This window comes from Lynx canadensis, chromosome B3, assembly GCF_007474595.2.
Source record: "Lynx canadensis isolate LIC74 chromosome B3, mLynCan4.pri.v2, whole genome shotgun sequence".
NCBI classification, from domain to species: domain Eukaryota; kingdom Metazoa; phylum Chordata; class Mammalia; order Carnivora; family Felidae; genus Lynx; species Lynx canadensis.
Genome location: NC_044308.2, coordinates 116,305,923 through 116,328,001, shown reverse-complemented (window position 1 = coordinate 116,328,001; position 22,079 = coordinate 116,305,923). Strand labels below are relative to the sequence as shown.

The 22,079-nt window shown below is 38.5% G+C and overlaps 1 protein-coding gene across 8 annotated transcripts in view; it reads right to left on the bottom strand.

Annotated features, from left to right (window-relative positions):
- Nucleotides 1-22,079, bottom strand: part of PCNX1 (pecanex 1) — a 171,709-nt gene that overhangs the window by 99,532 nt on the left and 50,098 nt on the right. For all 8 annotated transcript variants that reach the window (XM_030319448.1, XM_030319452.1, XM_030319450.1 and 5 more), the window contains 3 exons: nt 16,349-16,394; nt 15,225-15,314; nt 5,665-7,374 (listed from right to left, as the gene is read on the bottom strand). In XM_030319448.1, coding sequence (XP_030175308.1) covers nt 5,665-7,374; nt 15,225-15,314; nt 16,349-16,394 — 1,846 coding nt within the window. The remainder of the gene's footprint in view (nt 1-5,664; nt 7,375-15,224; nt 15,315-16,348; nt 16,395-22,079) is intronic.

Genomic DNA, 22,079 nt, shown 5'->3' with positions numbered 1-22,079 from the left:
GTGAAATAAATCATACAGAGAAAGACCAGATACCATATGTTTTCACTCTTATGTGGATCCTGAGAAACTTAACAGAAGACCATGAGGGAGGGGAAGGAAAAAAAAAAGTTAGAGAGGAAGGGAGTCAAACCATAAGAGACTTTTAAAAACTGAAAATAAACTGAGGGTTGATGGGGGGTGGGGGAGAGGGGAAAGTAGGTGATGGGCATTGAGGAGGGCACCTGTTGGGATGAGCACTGGGTGTTGTATGGAACCCAATTTGACAATAAATTTCGTATTTAAAAAAACAACAATGGCAGGGAGGTATAAAAGAGCAACACATGGCAAGGTAGGAGGTGAAAGTTATCCATATTCTATCTCAAATACTGGAAAGTTGTAAGCATCAGTATGTACAGAAAAAGACGCCACAAAAACATGTCAGTCATGCCGCTGATTGCTTAGTGAGAGGATTCATAGGTGATAAGTGACTTTCTAGTCCCTATGCACAGTTGTGGCTGGCCTCTTGTGATGGCTCGATTGCTATTAAATAAATAAAAATTTAGACAGAAAAAAAACTGCTCAAGAAAGGTGTTATTTTCAGTGGGGAGTGTTTATTAGAGGAAAAAGTAAATATGAGAAGACTGCAAATAAAAAGTTGTGTTTTGGTACCTCAAACAGAAAAGCAGCAAATGCTAGTCGGAAATGAGACATGAAAGAAAGGCGAAAATACACACAAGTATATGTACATCTCAGAAAAATAAAAGATATAAGCAGACATCCTGAAATACACTGCCATTTGATCTAAACGTCTCTCCCCCTCTTACTTCCCATGTCAGCCAAGGATGATGCCAACACCGGTGTGCCAAGGTTTTGTTCTAAAATAAAACAAATACTCATCAGTGTTATCTTCTGGGAGGCCAAAGCACACCGAGAATGTATGGCACAACCTCAAAGCGTTCATTCCACATTAAACAATTTCAAGCTGTGAACATATTTCAAAGGACTAATCTACTTTTTGATAAGTAAACCAGCACACAACAGCAACCAACGACAAAGGATTAGCTGTGTCTTCAGTGAGAGAAAATCTCCATGTCCTACTGGTATTTTCCACAATCCCAGACAGCCAAACAAATACAGATGGGCAGACAAAATGCTTTCAAGAAATTAGATGATACACTGGAGTCATGATTCACACACAACAGTTCCTAAAAGAGTTTCAGGATTCCTTATCTCAGCGGTGGCTCCAAATGTTTTTTTAATCCTTTGCAAGTGGGATGAGACATATAGACTCTTCCAGAAAACTGCACTCAAACTCTTTTGCATATGTTTTCTGAGATTCACCTAAGAAGGGGTCATTAGTGAAGAATATCTATTTGAAGTGACACAGATTTGAAAAGGGAAACTTCCTTACAAATGACTAAAAGGCATCAGTGTCTTAGTTCTCACACTAAACCTGTAATTTACAGAGCACTTTTACAAATCTAAGCTCACTAGAATCTGATAGTTAATGCTGAGACAGACCTAAACAGTTATTCCTGTTTTACACCTGAGAAAACTGAGGCACAGATTAAATGACTTGCCAAGAGCATCCAGTTAATAATTAGAGGTGGTATTAAAATGTAACTGTTTGATTCCTCATCCAGAACTTCACTGCTACCAGAAAAAATACATATATATAGTGTAATGTCTGCCCCTACCACACAAAATCAGGCATGGGCTGGTTCAGGGAATTCTATACACTAACCCTTACTTGCCTCATCAGTAAAATACCTCTTCTTCATACTGCTTTAAGAGTAGACAACTTTTCCAAGCACATGAAGTATCCAAATCTGTTCACTACACTGAATGAGCATCTTTCTCTGTGGTTTGATGTCTAAGCTTTCTTCTCCACATAGACTGATAGAGCCTTTCCCTTAAGCAGGGCCAGTCACATGAACACTTATCACTGCGCCTACTACAATACAGTGTTAAGTTAGGATCCCACAATGTCCTTCAACACTATCAAATTCCAAAGACAGTTTACCCCTGCATTTAATGACCCACCCGCTGTGTTCTGCTTGGGTTTGTGTGGTCATTCCAGCTTCTCCTTTCGTGCTGGTGGCGCATTTCTGTTGTTGTCATTACTTTAGCTTCTCCAAGCACCAATTCCCTTCTACTACTTTGCTTCTTCTCACTTGCCACATGGAGTGACAGATGAGAAATTTAATGTATTGGAATTCAGGTACAAAAGCTTTAATTCTCATGTTCTTGTCTATTCAGGGGTCTTTCTAAGATTCAATGATATTTGGATTCAAAATAACTGACCTCCAATTTACACAGATGGCACAAACTCTCATAAATTATTTATGGAGATTTGGTTTTTCTTTGAGTAAAGTGATATTTCCTTAACAAAAGATTACCTTTGGTTCCCAAAAGAAATATAATAGGATCCTATTTCATGCTTATAGAGTAGGGGCTCAAACATTACATTTGAAATAATTTTCTCGAACAGAAAAACAGAGGTTAAGAAATTCAGAAAAATATTACGAAGTATAATAGAGCAAATATAAACCTTTCCATTCTGGTTGTTCTTTATAATCTGTCGAATCATGCAGTAAATTAAGGGACGCAAAAGAAAATGGCTTTTAAAAGTAATGCAGGTACCAAACGACACTTCTACGATATAGAACTTAATTGTACTTTTTCCTTCAAATATTCACCATCAGTTATTAAAGACATGCTTTATCATTATAAAAGAAGAATTAAATGCAAAAGAGATCAACACAAAAGGCCTTAGCTTGCATCTAAAACTCTTCTCCCACCTAAGCAGAAAAACTGATGAAATCCAATTTTAACCAAAGTACTTGATTAATGGTGAAAAGTCCTATGAAAACAATCATTTGCTATGTAACCGAATACCAAGAGAGAAGTTATAGGATATATTATGGCCAAAATAAGATAAAATCCGTATTACTAGATTACATGTTCATGTTTTTCTGCTGGTATTATGTAAGAAATCAGGTATTATGTAAAAATTCTTACTTTTACTATTGCTGAGTCTCACAATGGCACAATCAGAAATCTCTAATATATTTCTATATTTCATCATTTTCTTCCACTTTAAGGAAAGAACACATTTGAGTAGCAGAACAGCGGTCTGTATAATCGAAACAGTAGCACTATTAAGCATTTTGTGTGGGCCAGGCAGTGTTCTAAGCATCTGACATCTATGAATTCCTCACAGCAACCCTGTGAGATGAGGAGGCTGAGGCTACAAGAAGATAGACAGCTCTCCCACAGCGGAGCCCGTGTGCCAGCACGGGTGTCCAACATCATGTCATTATGTTAAGTCACCTCCTATGTTAAGAGTATTTCACTTTTAGTACTTTAGAGTACATTTTCTAGATCTCGTCCTTCCACACTGCCAACTCCACTAACTACGCTTAAAAAGAAAACAAAATCATTGGAGAACTCATCAACACCTCCAAGTTCATTAGAATAAAATCTATTTGTGGCTTACGTACGGCCACATGAACGGTCAAGCAGCGTCCTGTCTTGTTGACACATTTCAGGAGTGTAGTATGTAGGAAGAGATAGCCCAGAAAACTGTCTTCTAAACTGCTAAAAAGGACTGTAACAATTAATGTCGATATAAATAAATCTTTAACAATTATTTGAGATTTTATACAATTTTTAAATGAGAACCAAAACATATCCCCTCTCTCACTACCTCCGATCTTCCAAAAAGCCCAAACAAAACCCTAATGAAATGTGATCAAACCAATGAAACACAAACCCTTCACACATTTAAGCTGTTTAGTTTTACTCTTATTTTATTCTAAACATAAATGAAACTCAAATAAAAACAGCCCCTACAATGTTCTTCCTTTGGCAAAAAAATGTTTTTTAACAGCCCGTCACGTCAAAGTACATGGAAATTTTTAGTTCATTACCTGCTTCTTATTAACATTCAATGACTTGTTTTTTAAAAATAAGAACACAGGGGCGCCTGGGTGGCGCAGTCGGTTAAGCGTCCGACTTCAGCCAGGTCACGATCTCGCAGTCCGTGGGTTCGAGCCCCGCGTCAGGCTCTGGGCTGATGGCTCAGAGCCTGGAGCCTGTTTCCGATTCTGTGTCTCCCTCTCTCTCTGCCCCTCCCCCGTTCATGCTCTGTCTCTCTCTGTCCCAAAAATAAATAAACGCTGAAAAAAAAAATAAAACAAAACAAAACAAAACAAAAGAAGACAAAACCTGGAATCTGGAAAAGCATGAGCTCATAGCAGTCAAAGATCTGCACCGAAAAGCAAATAAAACCTTTCAGGTAACTTTTCCTAAAAATTGGAACACCTCATATTCCCTGTGAAAAAGAAATGGCATTTTAAATTCAAAGACATAGAGACTTACTATAGCTCTTGTACATATTTTTTAGTATTTACATTTCAACAGTATTTAGAACAGCAGTATTTTTCTATCATAGCATGCTCACTCTTAAAATTTACTTAATGACACCTTGAAAAATTAAGCTCTATTTTTAAACCCAATGGTTTCTTGTAGGTCATGAACATATCTGATATGCTCTGTGTGAGAAATCACTAAAAGCATTTCAAAAGACTTTTTATAAAAAACAGAATGATACCCACACCAAAGGCTTAAGGGAATTTAATTACTATGCTGTCACCAAATGGTTATAATCACTTCAGATATAATTAGTTCTCAATACTTAAGTTTGATAGACTGTTTTCTTCTTTAGGTACTAAAGATCATTTTTTTGCATTCTCATTAGAAATTAGTCTTTATCAGAAATGGTATCAAAGGAAATAAGAGAATGTTTTACAAGATACCAGCCTGAATACAGGGGATGGGAGTGCAGGATGAAAAAGCTATGGTTCCAGCAACAGAAGACGTCAGGATTCTTCTGATCCTGCTCAAGAACCAGATTCCATAAAATCCACAACAGAATGAACTGACTATTCTGGATAGGAGGAAAACAGGAAGAAACACCTCCGAAAGAAATAAAACGTCCAAAACACACTGGCAATATAAAATCACCCACTGAATTCTGCACAATATACCATAAGTCTGAAGTAAATAAGCTATCACTTTAATCAAACACCATCAGTGTCATCACAGGGAGCAGCACGTATCCACTAATGGATACTAAATGCCAATATAAACTACATTGATTTAATAAACTTGAAGTGTGAAGCTAACGGAAAAAAAATGGTTAATGCCTGAAACTTGAGTAAGGGAGAAGTAAAACCAAAGAGACAAACGAGGCACAAGTTTTCACAGTACATAGTCAGAGATAAAGTAATATTTGGCAAAATCTTACTGGTTGAGGTATCTAACTCTGAAAGCTCAGTGGCACACACTGTATAGGAGATGATTAAAAATGGTTTGTGATCTAATAAATTTCTACATTTTGTTGTTGCTACTATTGTACAATGAAAGAAGACAACCAATTTTGGTCAGTCCTGGTAAAACATTAAGAGGTGGCAACTGACTTTGAAAAACCCAAGGCCAAGAAAAAATTGAAACCTTTTCTGACATAAGCATCTCCTACACAGAAGAAAGTTTACCAACACAGCAGAAGGAGGGACAGTAACACAAAGCCTTATTCTATATATTTTAGTAAATACCACTCTAATCAATAGTACCCACGACCGCAGTGACTCTCAGGGAACTCTCCTCCAGTCATTTACTTACCTCCACTGCCCGCATCTTGCTCTTCGCCTTCAGGAAACGCAACCTGGCTTGGCAAGCTATTCCTAGACCGAGTGACCGTCTCTAACTGGGAAGCCCGGCCCAATAAAGATAGCTCATCTAGCACCTCTCCCTCTTTGGCCTCGAGATCAGATTTTGAAGTGGTTAAGGGTTTTATACTTTCGGGTGCCATCAGCCTATTGGAGTCATTCAAACACGCTACTGTGCCACTGTCCAGGCTCAACACTCGGGCCCGCGTCTTGGCACTATTTGTGCTGGAAGTCCGACGTGTCGTCCGCTTTTTGCAAGTTCCTTCGGGACCCGGATGGGCCTTGTGTGTGTGCTCGGAGTCAGTGCCCCTTTCTTTCGGGACATGTTTGGTCTTTAGAGCACTGCATCTGCCCTCCGGAGACTGACATGAATGAGAAGTGGTGCTGGAAGAGCTATCGCTGCTGACCTGGTGAGCAGACTGCACACTTGATGCTCTGCTCAAGTCACTTTGGTCGCTAGAGTCCTCGTCGTGACAGAATATAGCACTATGTGGCTTTGTGCCAGCAACACCTCGGAAGGACACATAGTCCCTATGCCGACTTGAATCAAAACTGCTGGCCCGTTTTTTTCCTGTCCGTCTCCGGCCTGACTTATGGGCAGAGGCTGTCCGGTGGATCAAGCTAGAGGATTTAGGTCGTACATCCCCTTCCTTTTGCTTTCCACCACCGTCTTTACCAACTTTCGAGTCCGCTGAGACAGCTGACTTTTCACTCTGCTCGTCTTTGGGGTCAGCGGTTTTCCCAAGCGGTCTGTCCCCCTGCGAAGTAAATTCGTTTGCGTGGGGATTCTTGTTGGCTTCTTCAGATGCAGAGGTGCTGAGACCTTTCTGATTGTGCATATCATCAGAGGTACTGGGATCCTTGGCCTCTTGAACCCCACTGTTTGTACTCACTTCCAAGGCAGTCTTCTCACTGTTAGTCCTTTTGTCACTGGTACAGCTACTCTGGTCCTCTGGGTCAGCACAGCACTCCTCTTTCTTCCTACCGCTTTTCTTTCCTACTTGAGGGGACTCCTCATGCTCCGACAAGATGCTCTCTATGTGAGTCGAGCTGGTCTGCTCACTTTTGTAGCTGCTGACGGTACTGTTGGTGTCACGGTCCGTTCCACTGCAGTAGCTCTCTGTCGACCCACTGCTCCGCGTGCTCAGGCTCCTCAGGCTGTCCACGCTTTTGTCTGCTTTCAAAGGTTTGCTCCTCCCACTTTTTGTAGGTGGCTGAGAATTACTGTTTTTCAGCTCACCAACGAGCTGAAATTCCCCAGATAAACAAGAATTTTCCACCAAGGATTCTTTGGATCCAGAATGAGGCTTGGAAGATTCTAACTCGCTAACCGGATCTAACCCCCGTCTTTGCTGATAGAGAGGGAAGTCGTTCAGTGAAGTGTCTGGAAAAGCCACAGCAGAGCTAGAAGTCCGTGGTACCCCTCGTGGCCGGTGATCTTTCCTATAAGAGTGTGAATGTAAAGGGACAAGAGAAGCCACTTCTGTGTCACAGGTGTTGGACAGAGACTGATCGATGTGGTGGTGGTGGCCATGACTCGGCAAGCTCACTTTGTCACTAAAGTCCCTTGGTAAGTCCTGTCCACAGGAGGATAAGGAAGGCTGAATGGAGATGAAGGAATCATTGGAGACCAGACGGAAGAGCTTCCGATCAGTTGCCAAATCTGTTTCAAACACATATTTGGAAATGTTAACACGAATCTATGATCTGCTTATACACTGTTTAACAATGGAAAGAACTCACAGCATACAGTAACTTGAGGAAAAACAATTTCCCAAGTAGTTCACTGAATACAAGTTGGCAAGTCATTCCAAAGAGTTGGTTTTTATTTCACAGCTGGACAAAGAAAGCATTCTATTTACAGAATGAACTGAACTTCCAAATCCTCGAATGGCCTGAGAAAAGGTTCCATGCACTATCAACAATAAGGGGCAACATAGGATTACATTTAAAACAGTCTGGATTTTTTTTTTTTTAAGATTTTATTTGAAGTAATCTGTACACCCAACATCGGGCTTGAACTTACCACCCCAACATCAAGAGTCACACACTGTACTGACTGAACCAGCCAGACACCCCATAAAACGGCCCTGGGCTTTTATGTGAAGTCAGTCTCTAGCTTACTAACTGGATAGCTCTGGTTTCCAGGGCCCTGGTTTCCTCATCTATAAAATGAGATCTCACTAAGTAGTACCATGAAATAATGGAGTTAATGTGCTTAGCACAAGCATTTCTTAGCATAATGCCTGGCACAATGAACTGCAGCTGTCATTATTTTACCTCTCTAACACAATACAAAAAATTTTTGAAAAACCAATGTGATTATCTTACAAATCAAAAAAACCTAGAGTATTTTGAAACAAAAAAATCAAAAGGCCGACCAATCCATAAAGAAGATGCAATATAATGATGTAAGATGTCTTGCTGTTCACAATGACCAAAAAAATTAAAACAACAGTTGTAGAACAAAATACTGCATTTTCTCTTTCATCATTCATGCAACAATTACAAAATGCCTCATGAAAAACTACGTATCCCTGTATATCTGTAAGACCATTCCTTTAACACTCCACTTAGGGCAGTGATTAGTGACTGGAAATTACCATATGTACTATGTATACAAATATAAATAAATCCACCTACCCACCTACACTGTAATTTATCTTGAAATACAGTTTGGCAATTGAACAGTACAATAGCTGACTTTTTATATACTTTTTGACAGACAAGGATGACTGAATCTGCTATTAGCTCAATAAAAAGAAAAACTATCTTATTTGTTATAACCGCATAGAAAAAATACAATTAGTAGATTCTATAGTTGACTCACACTCTTCCCAGGCAATCTCAATAATAAAAGCATACCTTCCCCCCTAAGATTAATATAAAATAAAAATGAATTACTAGAAATGTGTATGTACTTTTAAAAAATCTAAAGCTAGGAGTGCCTCAGTGGCTCATTCAGTTAAGCATCCAACTTTGGGTCATGATCTCACAGCTCATGGGTTCCAGCCCCATATCGGGCTCTGTGCTTACAGCTCAGAGCCTGGAGCCTGCTTTGGACTCTGTGTCTCCCTCTCTCTTTGCCCCTCCCCCGCTCATGCTCGCTCTCTCAAAAATAAACATTAAAAAAAATTTTTTTTTAGAAATCTAAATCTAGACTAGATTTAAATTAAAAACTTAGAAACAGCCTCTAGAATCTACCATATAAATTGATTTATAAATGACCTATTAGGCTTTATCTTAAGTTTTAAACTCTTCAACGTAAGTATAAAATTCATGTTCTTTATCGTTTGTCCAAAACAGCTGTCACTGTATTTGGGGTTCTGATATCTCTAAATATCAAAATTTAAAGGTTAGCATTGTATTTACTTTTTTGTAGTATTAAATTGTAAAGTTATTTCTAAAAACTCTATAATAAGCGATTATGAAATAGGATATTCACAATTCAAAGTTATGAATTTTATAGAACGAAAACTTAACAAGTAACTGAAAATCACTAACTCTAAAATATGAGAAAAGACTTAAAAAATGCTATCGAAACCAATTCCAAGACATTAACAAACCAGAAACATATTTTTCATTTAAAAAGACACACGCAAACTTACTTTAAAAGTACTTTACGTGTACTGTTTCCAATGTTGCTAAATATACCATAAAAAAATCAAATCTTGTCAGGAAATCTTAGGTGGTTTTAGGAGACTTTCAAGTAAATACGCTTTCTTAGACATTTTTCTCACTGGTAGCAATATGGTCTAAGACAGGCTCAAATCAACACAAAGAGGTACTATTTTTCATCTAATCAACCTTTTTACCAATAATTGCTACCAGTGGCATTTAGGATAAGAAAGGCACACCCACATACTGCTCATGGGGATGCACTGGCGTAATCTTCTATAAAACAATCTAGCAATGTGGCCAAAAGCCTCACAAGAGTGTACATACCCACCCATGATCAGTAATCTATTTCTAGAAATTGCTGCCAAAGGATAAAATCACCTATGTATATAAGGTTTTAGCAAAAAATTGTTCATTTCAGGTTGTTACAAAACTTCTTAAAACATAAAAAGTATGAAAATGCCCAATAAAAAAAGGTCAAATAAATTGGATTGTCTATTAAAACATCACACAGGTACTAAAAATGTTTTCAAAGATGACATAATAAAGTGAGAAAATACTTGAGTGAAAATGATGGCACTATATAAAAAGTATGGTTCCAATCTGTAAGAGTTAAAAAGGATATTAAGAGTATATTTGCATATATGTGTAGGGATATTAAAAGTAATATACCATATTTAGCCATAAAAAGGAATAAAGTCCTGATATATGCTACATGCTAAGTCAAGGAAGCCAGACACAAAAAGCCACCTATTATATAATTCCATTTATATGAATGTCCAGAAGAGGCAATTGAGACAGAAAATAGATCAGTGGTTGCCAGGGGCTGGTTGAAGGAGGAAATGGGAGTATCATGGGTATGGTTTTTTTTTTTTGTTTTTTTTTTTGTGGGGTGACAAGAATGTTCTAGAATTGGACAGTGGTGATAAGTGCACACTAACTACTAAATACTAAAACTCACTGAATTGTACACTTTAGAAGAGTGAATTTTAAAGTACATGAATTATGGGGCGCCTGGGTGGCGCAGTCGGTTAAGCGTCCGACTTCAGCCAGGTCACGATCTCGCGGTCCGTGAGTTCGAGCCCCGTGTCGGGCTCTGGGCTGATGGCTCAGAGCCTGGAGCCTGTTTCCGATTCTGTGTCTCCCTCTCTCTCTGCCCCTCCCCCGTTCATGCTCCGTCTCTCTCTGTCCCAAAAATAAATAAACGTTGAAAAAAAAAAATTTAAAGTACATGAATTATATTACAATACAAAAATAATTTTAAAAAGTGATACACCAAAAAATAAAGTTATGTCAGTGCCAAAAATGTGAATTATTTTCTTCATATTAACTGTCTTTTCTAAAATTAACATATGTCACTTTTATAAACAAAAACCACATTTTCCTCCTTTCTTCTGGATCATCTCCATCAGTTATAAGAAACAAGCTGTTATTTCTCTTACATGTCCTTAGAAAATCCAAATCTCTCCTTTATCCTCACCTTCCCCTGCTGGCTTTCACCCTGAGTCACTGATCCCCTTTACACAAATTCACCAAGAGTAGTCTGTATTCACTCTTTTCAGTTCTCCTCCTCTAATTCTCTCCTACAGGTACTCTGACCCCCCTCCATGAATGTGCTTATCAAGGTCACCAGCAATCCAATGGCCAAATCTCAGCCTTGTATCACCTGACCCATGGGCACTGTTGGACAAAGCTGAGCACTCCAGTCTCCTTGAAAATCTGGGATACAGCACTCTAAGCCTTCCTTGCACCTCACCCGCTGTTCCTACAGGGTCTCCTTCACCTATTACACCAGACTGGCTCAAAGCTCAATCCCTGGAACTTTTCGGTTTTCCATATACACTCCCTCTTTTCTACATCTCATCCAGTGTTCTGGTCCCATGATAACTAAAATTCAGAAATACTTGTAATTAGCTTCCTCCATCTTTTACCCAGTGCCCACATTCAGATGGGAATAGGGTAAAGTACTGATCTTGGGTAGGGAAAAAATGGGAGCAGCCGGAGAGGGAAATTGGATAAGCCCTTCTTAAAAGCAAAAAATGAGACACATGTCCCCTCATCCTAGTTCACTCTCAGTCACGTCCATAAAATGAGTGCCAACTAATCAATAACTGCTAACCAACTAAATGCTGCTGCCCTGTAAACCCAAACCAGCCAGAGAGCTGGAAGAGCCCCAAGTGATAATTAAGCCAGAGTAAGCAACTGCCACTAGGTGGTGCCAAATCGTAGCCATGACCAACAAATTTGGATCAGGGAGCCCGAACTCCATGCAGGCTTGCCAGTTACTTTATGAACTTCATGATAACCCAACCCACAGTTAACATGACACCCCTGCCCCCCGCTTTTTTTTTTTTTTTTTTTGAATTTATACACTGAAAACTCATGAATTTAAAACCTCAACCCGGACTTCATACCTGAAATCCAGACCTACCCTAATTAACTACTAATTGTTGCCACTTAGAGGTCTAACAGCATCTCATACCTGATATGCCCAAAACTGAACTCCATCTTACCCTCCTCCTGCTCTCCCTACTCCTAAATCTGTTCCTTCTCAGCCTTCTCCCTTTCCATCCTCCCTGTCACTTAACCCAAAAACCTTACAGTCATCCACGAGTACTATTTCTCTTACAGGATATATCCTAATCCATCAACATCAACATATCCTGTCCCTAATATCTTCTACACACCCAATCAGACTACTTCTCACTGTCCTGCTCCATGCCTTGGATTACTGCAATCATCTGGTAGCTGAGCTTCTGCTCCAGCCTCTGCCCCTTTCGATCATAGGCACAGTGATTCTGTTAAAATGTAATTCAGATCATGACACTCCCTCTGCTCAATACCCTTTAGCAGTTCCTAATCTCACTGGGAATTAAAACCACAATTTTTTTTTAATGTTTATTTGTGAGAGAGACAGAGACAGAATGCAAGTGGGGGAGGGGCAGAGAGAGAGGGAGACACAGAATCTGAGGCCAGGCTCCAAGCTCTGAGCTGTCAGCACAGAGCCCGACACGGGGCTCGAACTCAGGAGCTGTGAGATCATGACCTGAGCCGAAGTAGGACGTTCAACCAACTGAGCCACCCAGGTGCCCCTAAAACACAATCTTTAAAATATCTTACAAGACTATACAGTTTGTAGCCTCACTTACTTCACACCAGCCCCACTATTTCTCAAACCTGACAGGCATGTTGTTACTTTAGGACTTTTGCCTGTGCTGTTACTCTTGCATAGAGACAGCTCATTTCCCCCCGAATATCCTGATAGCTCACTCCTTCACCTCCTTCAGGTCTTAGCTCTCAGCGAGGCTTTTCTTTGACCACTCCATTTGCACTTAAATCCCCCCAACCCCCACCACTCCATATATATTTGATTGATACTAGTATGATTCCATACTAATAAGTATGGAAGCCACATAAGAGTAGAATTTTTTGTCTGTTCACTGATTTATTTACGGTACTTAGAATGGTAATAAGCACTGAACAGTATCTGTTCAGAGCGTGTAATAAGCACTGAACAGTATCTGTTAAATGTTATCTATGTGTGTTATCTATCTGTCAAATTTTCAATGTTGTCATATTAAAATGTTACACGATAGTTGTTACAAACTATGATTCAAAACTAGATTTCAATTCTAGGACTGCCACTTTGTAGCTGTGTGACTTTGGTCAGGTTTTTTATAACTTCTCTTTTAGCCATGATATGTCCATCTGTAATGTGAGAATCACATTAACATCGAACGCTTACAATGAAGATTAACTGTGTGAATGCGTATGAAATGCTTAAAAGAAGACCTAAACCAGAAGTTGACAAACTAAGACCCATGGAGCCAATTTGGCCCTCTGCCTACTTTGAACAAGGTTTTAGTGTAATACAGCCATGCTCACTCATTTATGTGCTGTTTATGGCTCCTTGAGCTCTACAATGGCAGTTGAGTAGTTGCAAGAGAGACCATATGGCCTATGGAGCTATCTGACCATTTACCGGAAGTCTGCTGACTCCTAGCGTATATTAATAGTGTGCGCTCAGTGAACGTTAGACATCACTATCTATGTCAGTATGTTATCTGCAGAGTAGGTTTGTGTGCATGTAATTCCCAACCCAACAGATTACAAAATTCTTGCTCATGCATGGTACTTCCCAGATACAAAACAAAGAAATATGACCCATAAATGCAGCAGCACTAGCCCCTCTAAGATCATTACCTAATTTTTGAGATGTTATGATTACCTATCACAGAAAGGGATACTGTAATTCTCAAACTGATCAATTTGCCTTCACCTTTTATAAGAAGATAGTTTCTTTATTATACAGTATGTTTAGAAAGTTTAGAGGGGAGGAGTATGTTGGGAGGGATAGTCCACAAAAGCAAATAAATGATGGGGTACTGCAATTCCAAAAAGCAGAGTGACAGCATGATAAACTTATGTTCCAAGTACAGGAACAAAACACACTTGTAAGAACTAGACCTGGGTAAAACACTAAATTAAGAGGAAAATGTCATAATTTGGTGATCAATTTGTAGCTACATAAATTTCATAATTTAAAATATATTTTCTAATGTTTATTTATTTTTGAGAGAGAGAGAGACAGAGCAGGAGCAGAGGAGGGCAGAGAGAGAGAGGGAGACACAGAATCCGAAGCAGGCTCCAGGCTCTGGGCTGTCAGCCCAGAGCCCAACACGGGGCTCAAACTCGCGACCTGCAAGATCATGACCTGAGCTAAAGTCAGACTCTTAATCAACTGACCACCCAGATGCCCCATCATAATTAAGAACAGGAAATTTATCAGCTTGCCTGCCTTCTGAAAATCACTCATAGGCTAATAAAAACAAAAGGCTGGAAATAGGAAAACAGGTTTGTGTCTGATTATGTAACTTGGGATAATCTCCATTTGAAAACAGGATAACATATCCATCCTTTCATGTTTGAAAATTAATAATGAAACATAAAAATGTGGCAGTTCTTAAAAAAAAAAAAAAAACAAAACTCCATTAAATCCGAAATACTCATTTATAATGAAATTGAACAAAGGCAGGGAGAAATCACTTAAACCCCAAATTTCTATTAAAAATCTGCTACAGGAGGCACCATGTTGGAGGCAGACATAGTTTCTCTGTAAGTCCAACAGCAAATTATTTCTCTACCAAAACATACTGTTAGGCAAGACCTGAAGCAATTGACATTTAGGGGTCACACTAGATGGAAAACAACAGTTTCACAAGTAGGTTACTAAACCAGGCAAGAAGCTCTGACCCACTAGACTAGCCGATTATCTCCCATCTCATACTCACTCCAGGGCACATGCTCAGAAAATTTTTCTCTCCATGTCTACTTGGCAGAACATGGGTCAGTGAATTCCAGAAAGCAAAAAGTACTTATAGGGGTGCCTGGGTGGCTCAGTCGGTTATGCGTCCAACTCTTGATCTCGGTCTATTATGCATCCAGGTCATGATCTCACAGTTCGTGAGTTTGAGCCCTCATCGAGCTCTGCGCTGTATAGAACCTGCTTAGGATTCTCTCTCTCTCTCTCTCTCTGCCTGTCCCCAGTGCATGCATGCGCACTTGTTCTCTCAAAAAATAAATGATTTTTTTAAAAAACCTTTACAAAAATTAAAAAAATAAAAGTACTTACAACACTGTTTTACTATTATTCAAGTTAAGAATTTTATTTTAATTCTTCTTCAAAATATCATATTAATTTGTTATAAACTTATTACATGTTCTGAGTACCATTCTAAGTACCGTAAATAAATCAGTGAACAGACAAAAAATTCTACCCTTATGTGGCTTCCATACTGTTAGTATGGAATCATACTAGTATCAATCAAACATATTCTACAAAGTCATCCTGGACCCCATAATATATGGTATCAGTGTAAAGTATAATGTTCTTACCTTGTTCTTCACTTCCTTCCTTACAAAGACTAGAGCTCTGGCCCAGACTTAAACTAATATCATCAGAAGTCTTAGCGGTGTCTGTGTCTCCTACAAAATTAAGAGAAATGTGTAAGCACATTATATTAAAAGCAAAGGCTGTACGGTGTGGCATAACCAGAAAGGATGTCAACTACACTAATTTCCTATGTACTGTACTAGTACACGATAGCTACTAGAGCAGTTTTTGTTCGTATTGGTTACAATAATGGAAGATCACTGAACAGGAAGCATCACAGACTATCAAACCACATCTTTATTCTCACAGCACTATAAGGCAAGTAATAAGGAAACCTTCACACTGCTAATAAAACTTCCTTTAAAAAGAAGCAATTTTCGGGGCGCCTCGGTGGCTCAGTCGGTTGGGCGTCCGACTTCGGCTCAGGTCATGATCTCGCGGTCTGTGAGTTCGAGCCCCACGTCGGGCTCTGTGCTGACTGCTCAGAGCCTGGAGCCTGTTTCAGATTCTGTGTCTCCCTCTCTCTCTGACCCTCCCCCGTTCATGCTCTGTCTCTCTCTGTCTCAAAAATAAATAAACGTTAAAAAAAAAAATTTTTTTTTAAATAAAAAGAAGCAATTTTCTAAAAGAAATGTAAAGTTTGTAATAACAACTTGAAACAATATAAATTTCCTCCCCAGAGATAATCATAAAAAGTCCCCTAAAAAAGTATAGGGAAAAAATATGAATTTACCTGAAATAGATGTAATAGGTATACATAAAAGACCCTCCCTCTTTTTTACTGTCTCATTTGTGCCCAATTTAAAGGTTTCACATAAAATTACTTAGTTTTCCACACCTCACCAACACCCATGAAAGTATTGTCCTTGAAGGCAAGGAAGTTTCTTATAAAGCAAAACTTACAATTCATGCCATGTAATGCAAATGTTCAAATATGTTTGTGAGATTTGGATGATGAAAGGAGAACCAAATTTAAATCAAGTAACCTTTAATACAAGATACATAACTGTATCTACAAAATAATTTCAAGAATGATTTTTCATTACATACACAGTACTGTTATCTTTATTACATCCAAAAATGAAATGGAAAGTCACAGGCAACTTTCAACTTAGATAATGTCTACCTTTAATAGTTGCTGCTGTTCCAAGACGAGAGGAACCAGATCCAATCTGAAAATGATATTAAAACTAATTAAAATGCTATATATCATTACCAATATAGACTAGCAAATTATCAAGCAAAACTTTCATATTATTAAAACATGCTATCAGTTACTTTATCAATATTAAAAGATCCCCATTGGGCATGTTCTATTAGAGCCACATAACCTATTTGTTGTAGCACATTCTGCATATATATTACAGATGTGCCAGGGCACTGATTGAATCCCTCTGCATGCTTAGAATTGATGGACCCACAGAGCAGGATGCCTCCAACATCAAGCAATCTATGTCATACAATTACTACCATTTTTTATATTGCATCATGACATGTTCATATTATAAACAAAAGCAAAACTGGGTGTTGAGTCTATCTGAAACAAATGCCCTTATCAGGGTATATAAAAAGAAGGTTCGGACAAAACATTCACATATGCTACAAAGAGCAACGTAAATCTTGTCAACTTGTTAGTGTATCAATATGAACTTTCCTGAGTGCTAGACAAAAAGTAAGTAGTACTTCTTTGTAGACTGCTACTAACATCTTTAAAAAGAAAAAAACTAAGGAATCCATGAAAAATGACTTTTTAGCACTAGTTATAAACAGAAAACTAAAATCTATTGAGTTTTTAATGCTTATATTCCAGATGATAGAACACTCCTCTAAAATCTCAGTCATCATGCATTACACTACCATAAAAATCATATAAACAAATACCAAAAATTCCATAAACACATTAGGGAAACCAAACATAACAACATGACAGTTACTAAATCCGCAAGTCCTAGCAACTTTCTATAACCTGTTTTTAAGAGATATTAAAAGAACATAGTGAAGCAAATTTAATATTTTAGAATAAAATTAAGAATATTCATATAATACTTTGCATTTTACCACATCTTTCCTTTCAATGAATCAACTGACTAGGCGTATAAAATAAGAAATTTGCTCAAAATGTAAGTCAATATTGAGTTTGAAAGGGCATGAGGATGGCAATTAAATGGTGTATACATTTGTAAAAACCCACTGTCCTGTACACTTAAGAAGTGTATACTATGCTGCAAAATAGTTATGTCAGTGAAAAAGTAATTAAAAAAAAAAAAAAAAAGCAAATACAAACAGGTTAGAACTACTAATACTTGATGTGGCCAATAAAAAAAATAAGTTTTGCAACATCTTTAAACAATTTATTAAGCTTGAGTCTCCTGATTTTTCCTTATCTTTGTTTTCAATTAGCCATAAAAAGCTCTGCAGTTAGAAAAAGATGTAAAAGCATTCTACTGCAAAACAAAGTTTCATTCTTACCACACCCGCTAGATAAGTTATAGAATTCATGTTATTTTCAACTAGAATAGTAAACACATTATTCCCTAGATAGAAAAACAAGTAATAAACAAAAACCCCACTTTATGCACACCCTTCTACAAATTTAAACTTAAAAAAAACTTTTGGGGGCACCTGGTGGCTCAGTCACCTTGAGCATCCAACTCTTGATTTTGGCTCAGATCATGATCCCAGCCCCATGTCAGGAGGCTGCTTAGGATTCTCTCTTCCCCCTGTCCCTCTCTCCCACTCATGCACACGCTCGCTCGCTCTCTCTCTCAAAAAAAAAAAAAAAAAAAAAAAAAAAGCCAAGTCAAGGTTCACATCACCTCTTTCTATTAAAAAAACCAAAACTTGAATATGATTATGGTAGTCATTTGGTCACAACCACAGAAGTGTTCCCTTTTGTTTCCTTAACAAGATTCCCACTTTGCTCAGATGCTGAGTATCCATCTTTTGATCTCTGAGAAGGGGGCCCAGTCTCCAGTCTAGGGGTACGCCTTAGTTCCTGGTCAATGAACACAGGCAAGAGTCTGCGGGAGGGCTTCAGGGAAAGATCTCTGCATGTCTGAGGAGACAACCGAGGACAACTCTGCGCACAGTGCCACCTGCTTCTTACTTTCCAGCAGGGTCATAACTAAAGCTGCTGTGCTCATTCTGCAACCCTGAGGGAAAAGCCAGCCCAAGTCCTAACATTACTGAGCTGAACAAATGCCACACAGCCCCCTCCATACCTGTTTGACAAACATAAACTCTTATTTAAGTCACTTAACTAGGTGAGTTCTATTACTTGCTGGCTTAATGGACAGAATGGATGATTATATTTTATTCTTCATGTTTTCCTGCATTATTTAAATTTATCCCCCCAAAATATAAGAATTGGGACTATTTACATATGAAACAGGGGATTGAGAAAATGAACATCCAAATAGGAGTACATCCAAATAGGAGAATGCATTCCCCAAAATGTCACTGTAGAAAAACACTTAATGACATTAATATTCATGATATAGTCAATAAAGAAAATCAAGTTCCAAACAGCATGCATACTATAATCCCACCTTTTTTAAAAATGGTTTTTGATTATGACATTATGGATGATTTTTATTTTCTTCTGTTTGCTTTCCCTCACTAGCTATTTTTGTAAAAATGAACACATTTAGAAAATGAAAAATTTAAGGGAAAAAAAAATAGTCTGCACAAACCAAAAGGGTCCGGTTGTTTCTTCTCTTTTGTAAATGCCATAGGAAAGGTCAGGAAGGATTATGGGTGTCTGAGAAAAAAACTTCTTCCAATTAAAGAACAATCAGGCAAGGCCACCTCCTCCGTGCAGACTTTGCCCCTTCTTCTAGCTGGAAACAAATTATTTTCTCCTCTAAAATCATTATCCCCTTTTCTGTACCATTCCTATGACAATTATTACTTTGTATCTTATATTTACATTTCCTTGGTAACATATGTCATGTTTCTGACTTTGGTTATTTATGGCAAATCTACTACGAAACTGTCAAGTCTCTGAGGGTAAGACCCCCCCCCCCCCCACAACTCCATTCAAGTAAACTGACTTGAAAGGTATCTGGCACTAAAATATATGAAGGAAGACCAGTGACAAAAGGAAAGAGAGGGAGAGGGAGGTAGGGAGCAGTAAAAAAACAAGAAAAAAGAAAGGGAAGGGAAACAGAGGGTAGATGATGGAAGGGAGACAAAGGTATAAGTGGCAAGAAGGAAACAATGATAACAACAACTGAGATAGAGGCACTACGCTCCAGTTCACTACCTAGTACTGAGGACATTCACACAAATAACTAAGATCAGGTGTAATAAATGCTACATAATAAAATATGTACAAGAAATATAGTATGCCTTCTAGTAATATGGCTACCAGTATACAAAAAGGCGGTAAAAATAATTATGCCAACCATTCCTTTTGTTAGGATAATACTAAAACACCAAAATCCATGTAGCACAGTAACTTCTAATATTTGCCAATTTTTATTCAAAAGTTAATATTTTAAGGAGAACCAAATCAGGCATGCCATGCATTTGTGTGCAGACAAGCTTTAATAACACTCAGGATGGGAGTCCCTGCATAAAACATGGTAGAGTTACTGAAGACGGCTGCACCCTTTCAACTGTCCTGCTGAAAAAAATGATAAAAAGTTTGGCTCTCCAAAAGATTGTGGGGAAAACACAGGCTCACTCCCTAGTAATCTTACATTGCCAACACGTGTTAGTATGAACAAAGGCCAGAGTTAGTTAAGCATAGAAAACATGCAGCCATATTTAAGGGCTAAGTCATTTCATTTCGTAAAGAGACACAGAAAGCCAGGCTAACCAAAAGAGGGTTAAGGATAGCAACATTTTTCTTTAAAACTGGTATTGTAAAAACCGAAACTTGAAAGGTATGAACCTAATTAAAATGTCACAGTCCTTTTCCATAATGTTCTGTGTGTGTGTTTAACTCTGACATTTCCCATCTGCTTGTTATGGAAAGAATTCAATACTACACTACATTCAATCACAACTAAAACTGCAACCAAAAATTCACCCACTTGGAAGTTTAAATGATGAAATACAATTCAAATAGAGGCAAATCTTCTGTACAAGACCCTATTCAAGATTTTGATTCACAGAATATGGTGTTTTTCCTAATACTGTTCTGAGATAATGTAGGGTTAAACAATGTGGAACAGCAGAATACTGTGGGGCAGTCAGGATAATTAGGTCTGCTACTTGTTCCTTTCTTAAATGAAGAGCCAGGTCTGATTCTACCTCTAAAGTTCTACTATCTATGTAGATAAAGATAATTAGCACCTATTCACTGAAAGTCAACTCTGCACAAGGCGGTCTATTAGCCAGGGGAGGAAAGAAGACAGTCTGCTCTGTAGAGGCTTACAGACTGCCACATATGATCACATACCAAATCCCAAGTGCTAAATAAATACATCAGTAAGTGCTCCATATGCAAGAGAGAGGGGCAATACCACAAGGTCTCTGAAAATCTTGAGAAACAGGGGATGGCTCTAACAAAAGTTAGAGTTAGGCCAGGAAGTTAAAACAAACAAACAAACAAACAAACAAAACAAAAACCTAAGTCTGTGGAGCAGAAAGGAGGAAGAGTGATTTCAACCCACAAGTAGAGTAGTAGAACAGCAGAAAGACTGAAGTGAAAATCAAGAAGTGAGATCTAGACCCTAATACAAATCCGTGGTCTCCTCTTCTCCATAATGAAAAGGCTGACATAAAATAATAACCTACTACAACCCATAGTTATCTAAAGTTCTACTATGACAAGACTTCGAAGCTTCTGGCTAAGTTTCCCCTCTTATGCTTATGCAGTGTTACTCTAGCTAGCAGGCTCGTCTGTGGAGAGGGCAGGCAGGAATAAGTAGGACTTGGATTAGTGTGGGAGATGTTTAGGATGAAAGACAGAAATGCAGCAGCAAAGGCCCGGCCGGGGTTACACACAATGACAGTACAGCAGGCATCAGTCACCCTTTGAGAGCATACTTTCAGAGTTACTATTTTAAGTTAAAAGTTACAGAATGGAAAGACATTAAAACTGGCAAAAGCAGATCTGTATTCTACATCTCACTCTACCACTAACACCTTGAACAGCAAGATTTTGAGAAAGTTTTTTTTTTTTTTTTCAACGTTTATTTATTTTTGGGACAGAGAGAGACAGAGCATGAACGGGGGAGGGGCAGAGAGAGAGGGAGACACAGAATCGGAAACAGGCTCCAGGCTCTGAGCCATCAGCCCAGAGCCTGACTCGGGGCTCGAACTCACGAACCGCGAGATCGTGACCTGGCTGAAGTCGGACGCTTAACCGACTGCGCCACCCAGGCGCCCCGAGAAAGTTTTTTTATTAAGTATAATCAACACACATTCTATCTCTTTCAGGTGTTTGACACATTGATTCAACAATTCTACACGTTACTCAGTGCTCACACAGTAAGTGTAGATTTTTAAAAATTTAATTTTTTTTTTTTGCCATGTTTAAGCTAGGAATAGCCCCAGACATCTATACCCTTCCGATAAAAAAAAAAAAAAAAAGTGAAGGTAAATGAGACCATGAAAGCCAGGACCTGATTTTCCGAAGGGCACTCAGCACAACTGTTGCGATCAAAACTACTGCAAGCAACGGCAGTTGCCTGAGTAGTTTTGCTGAGCATGCTGCATGCTCAGCAAAAATGGACTTGATTAATGTGAAAATTCAGTTAAAAATAAGAATACTAACAAAAGATATTAATAAACAATCAAAAATGTATTAATCAGCAAGATAAACCCCAACACCAATGGACTATTACAGACAGAATTGCTTGAGACCACCATCAGGAGGAGAGGAGGGAAAAAGACAAAACAGCAGG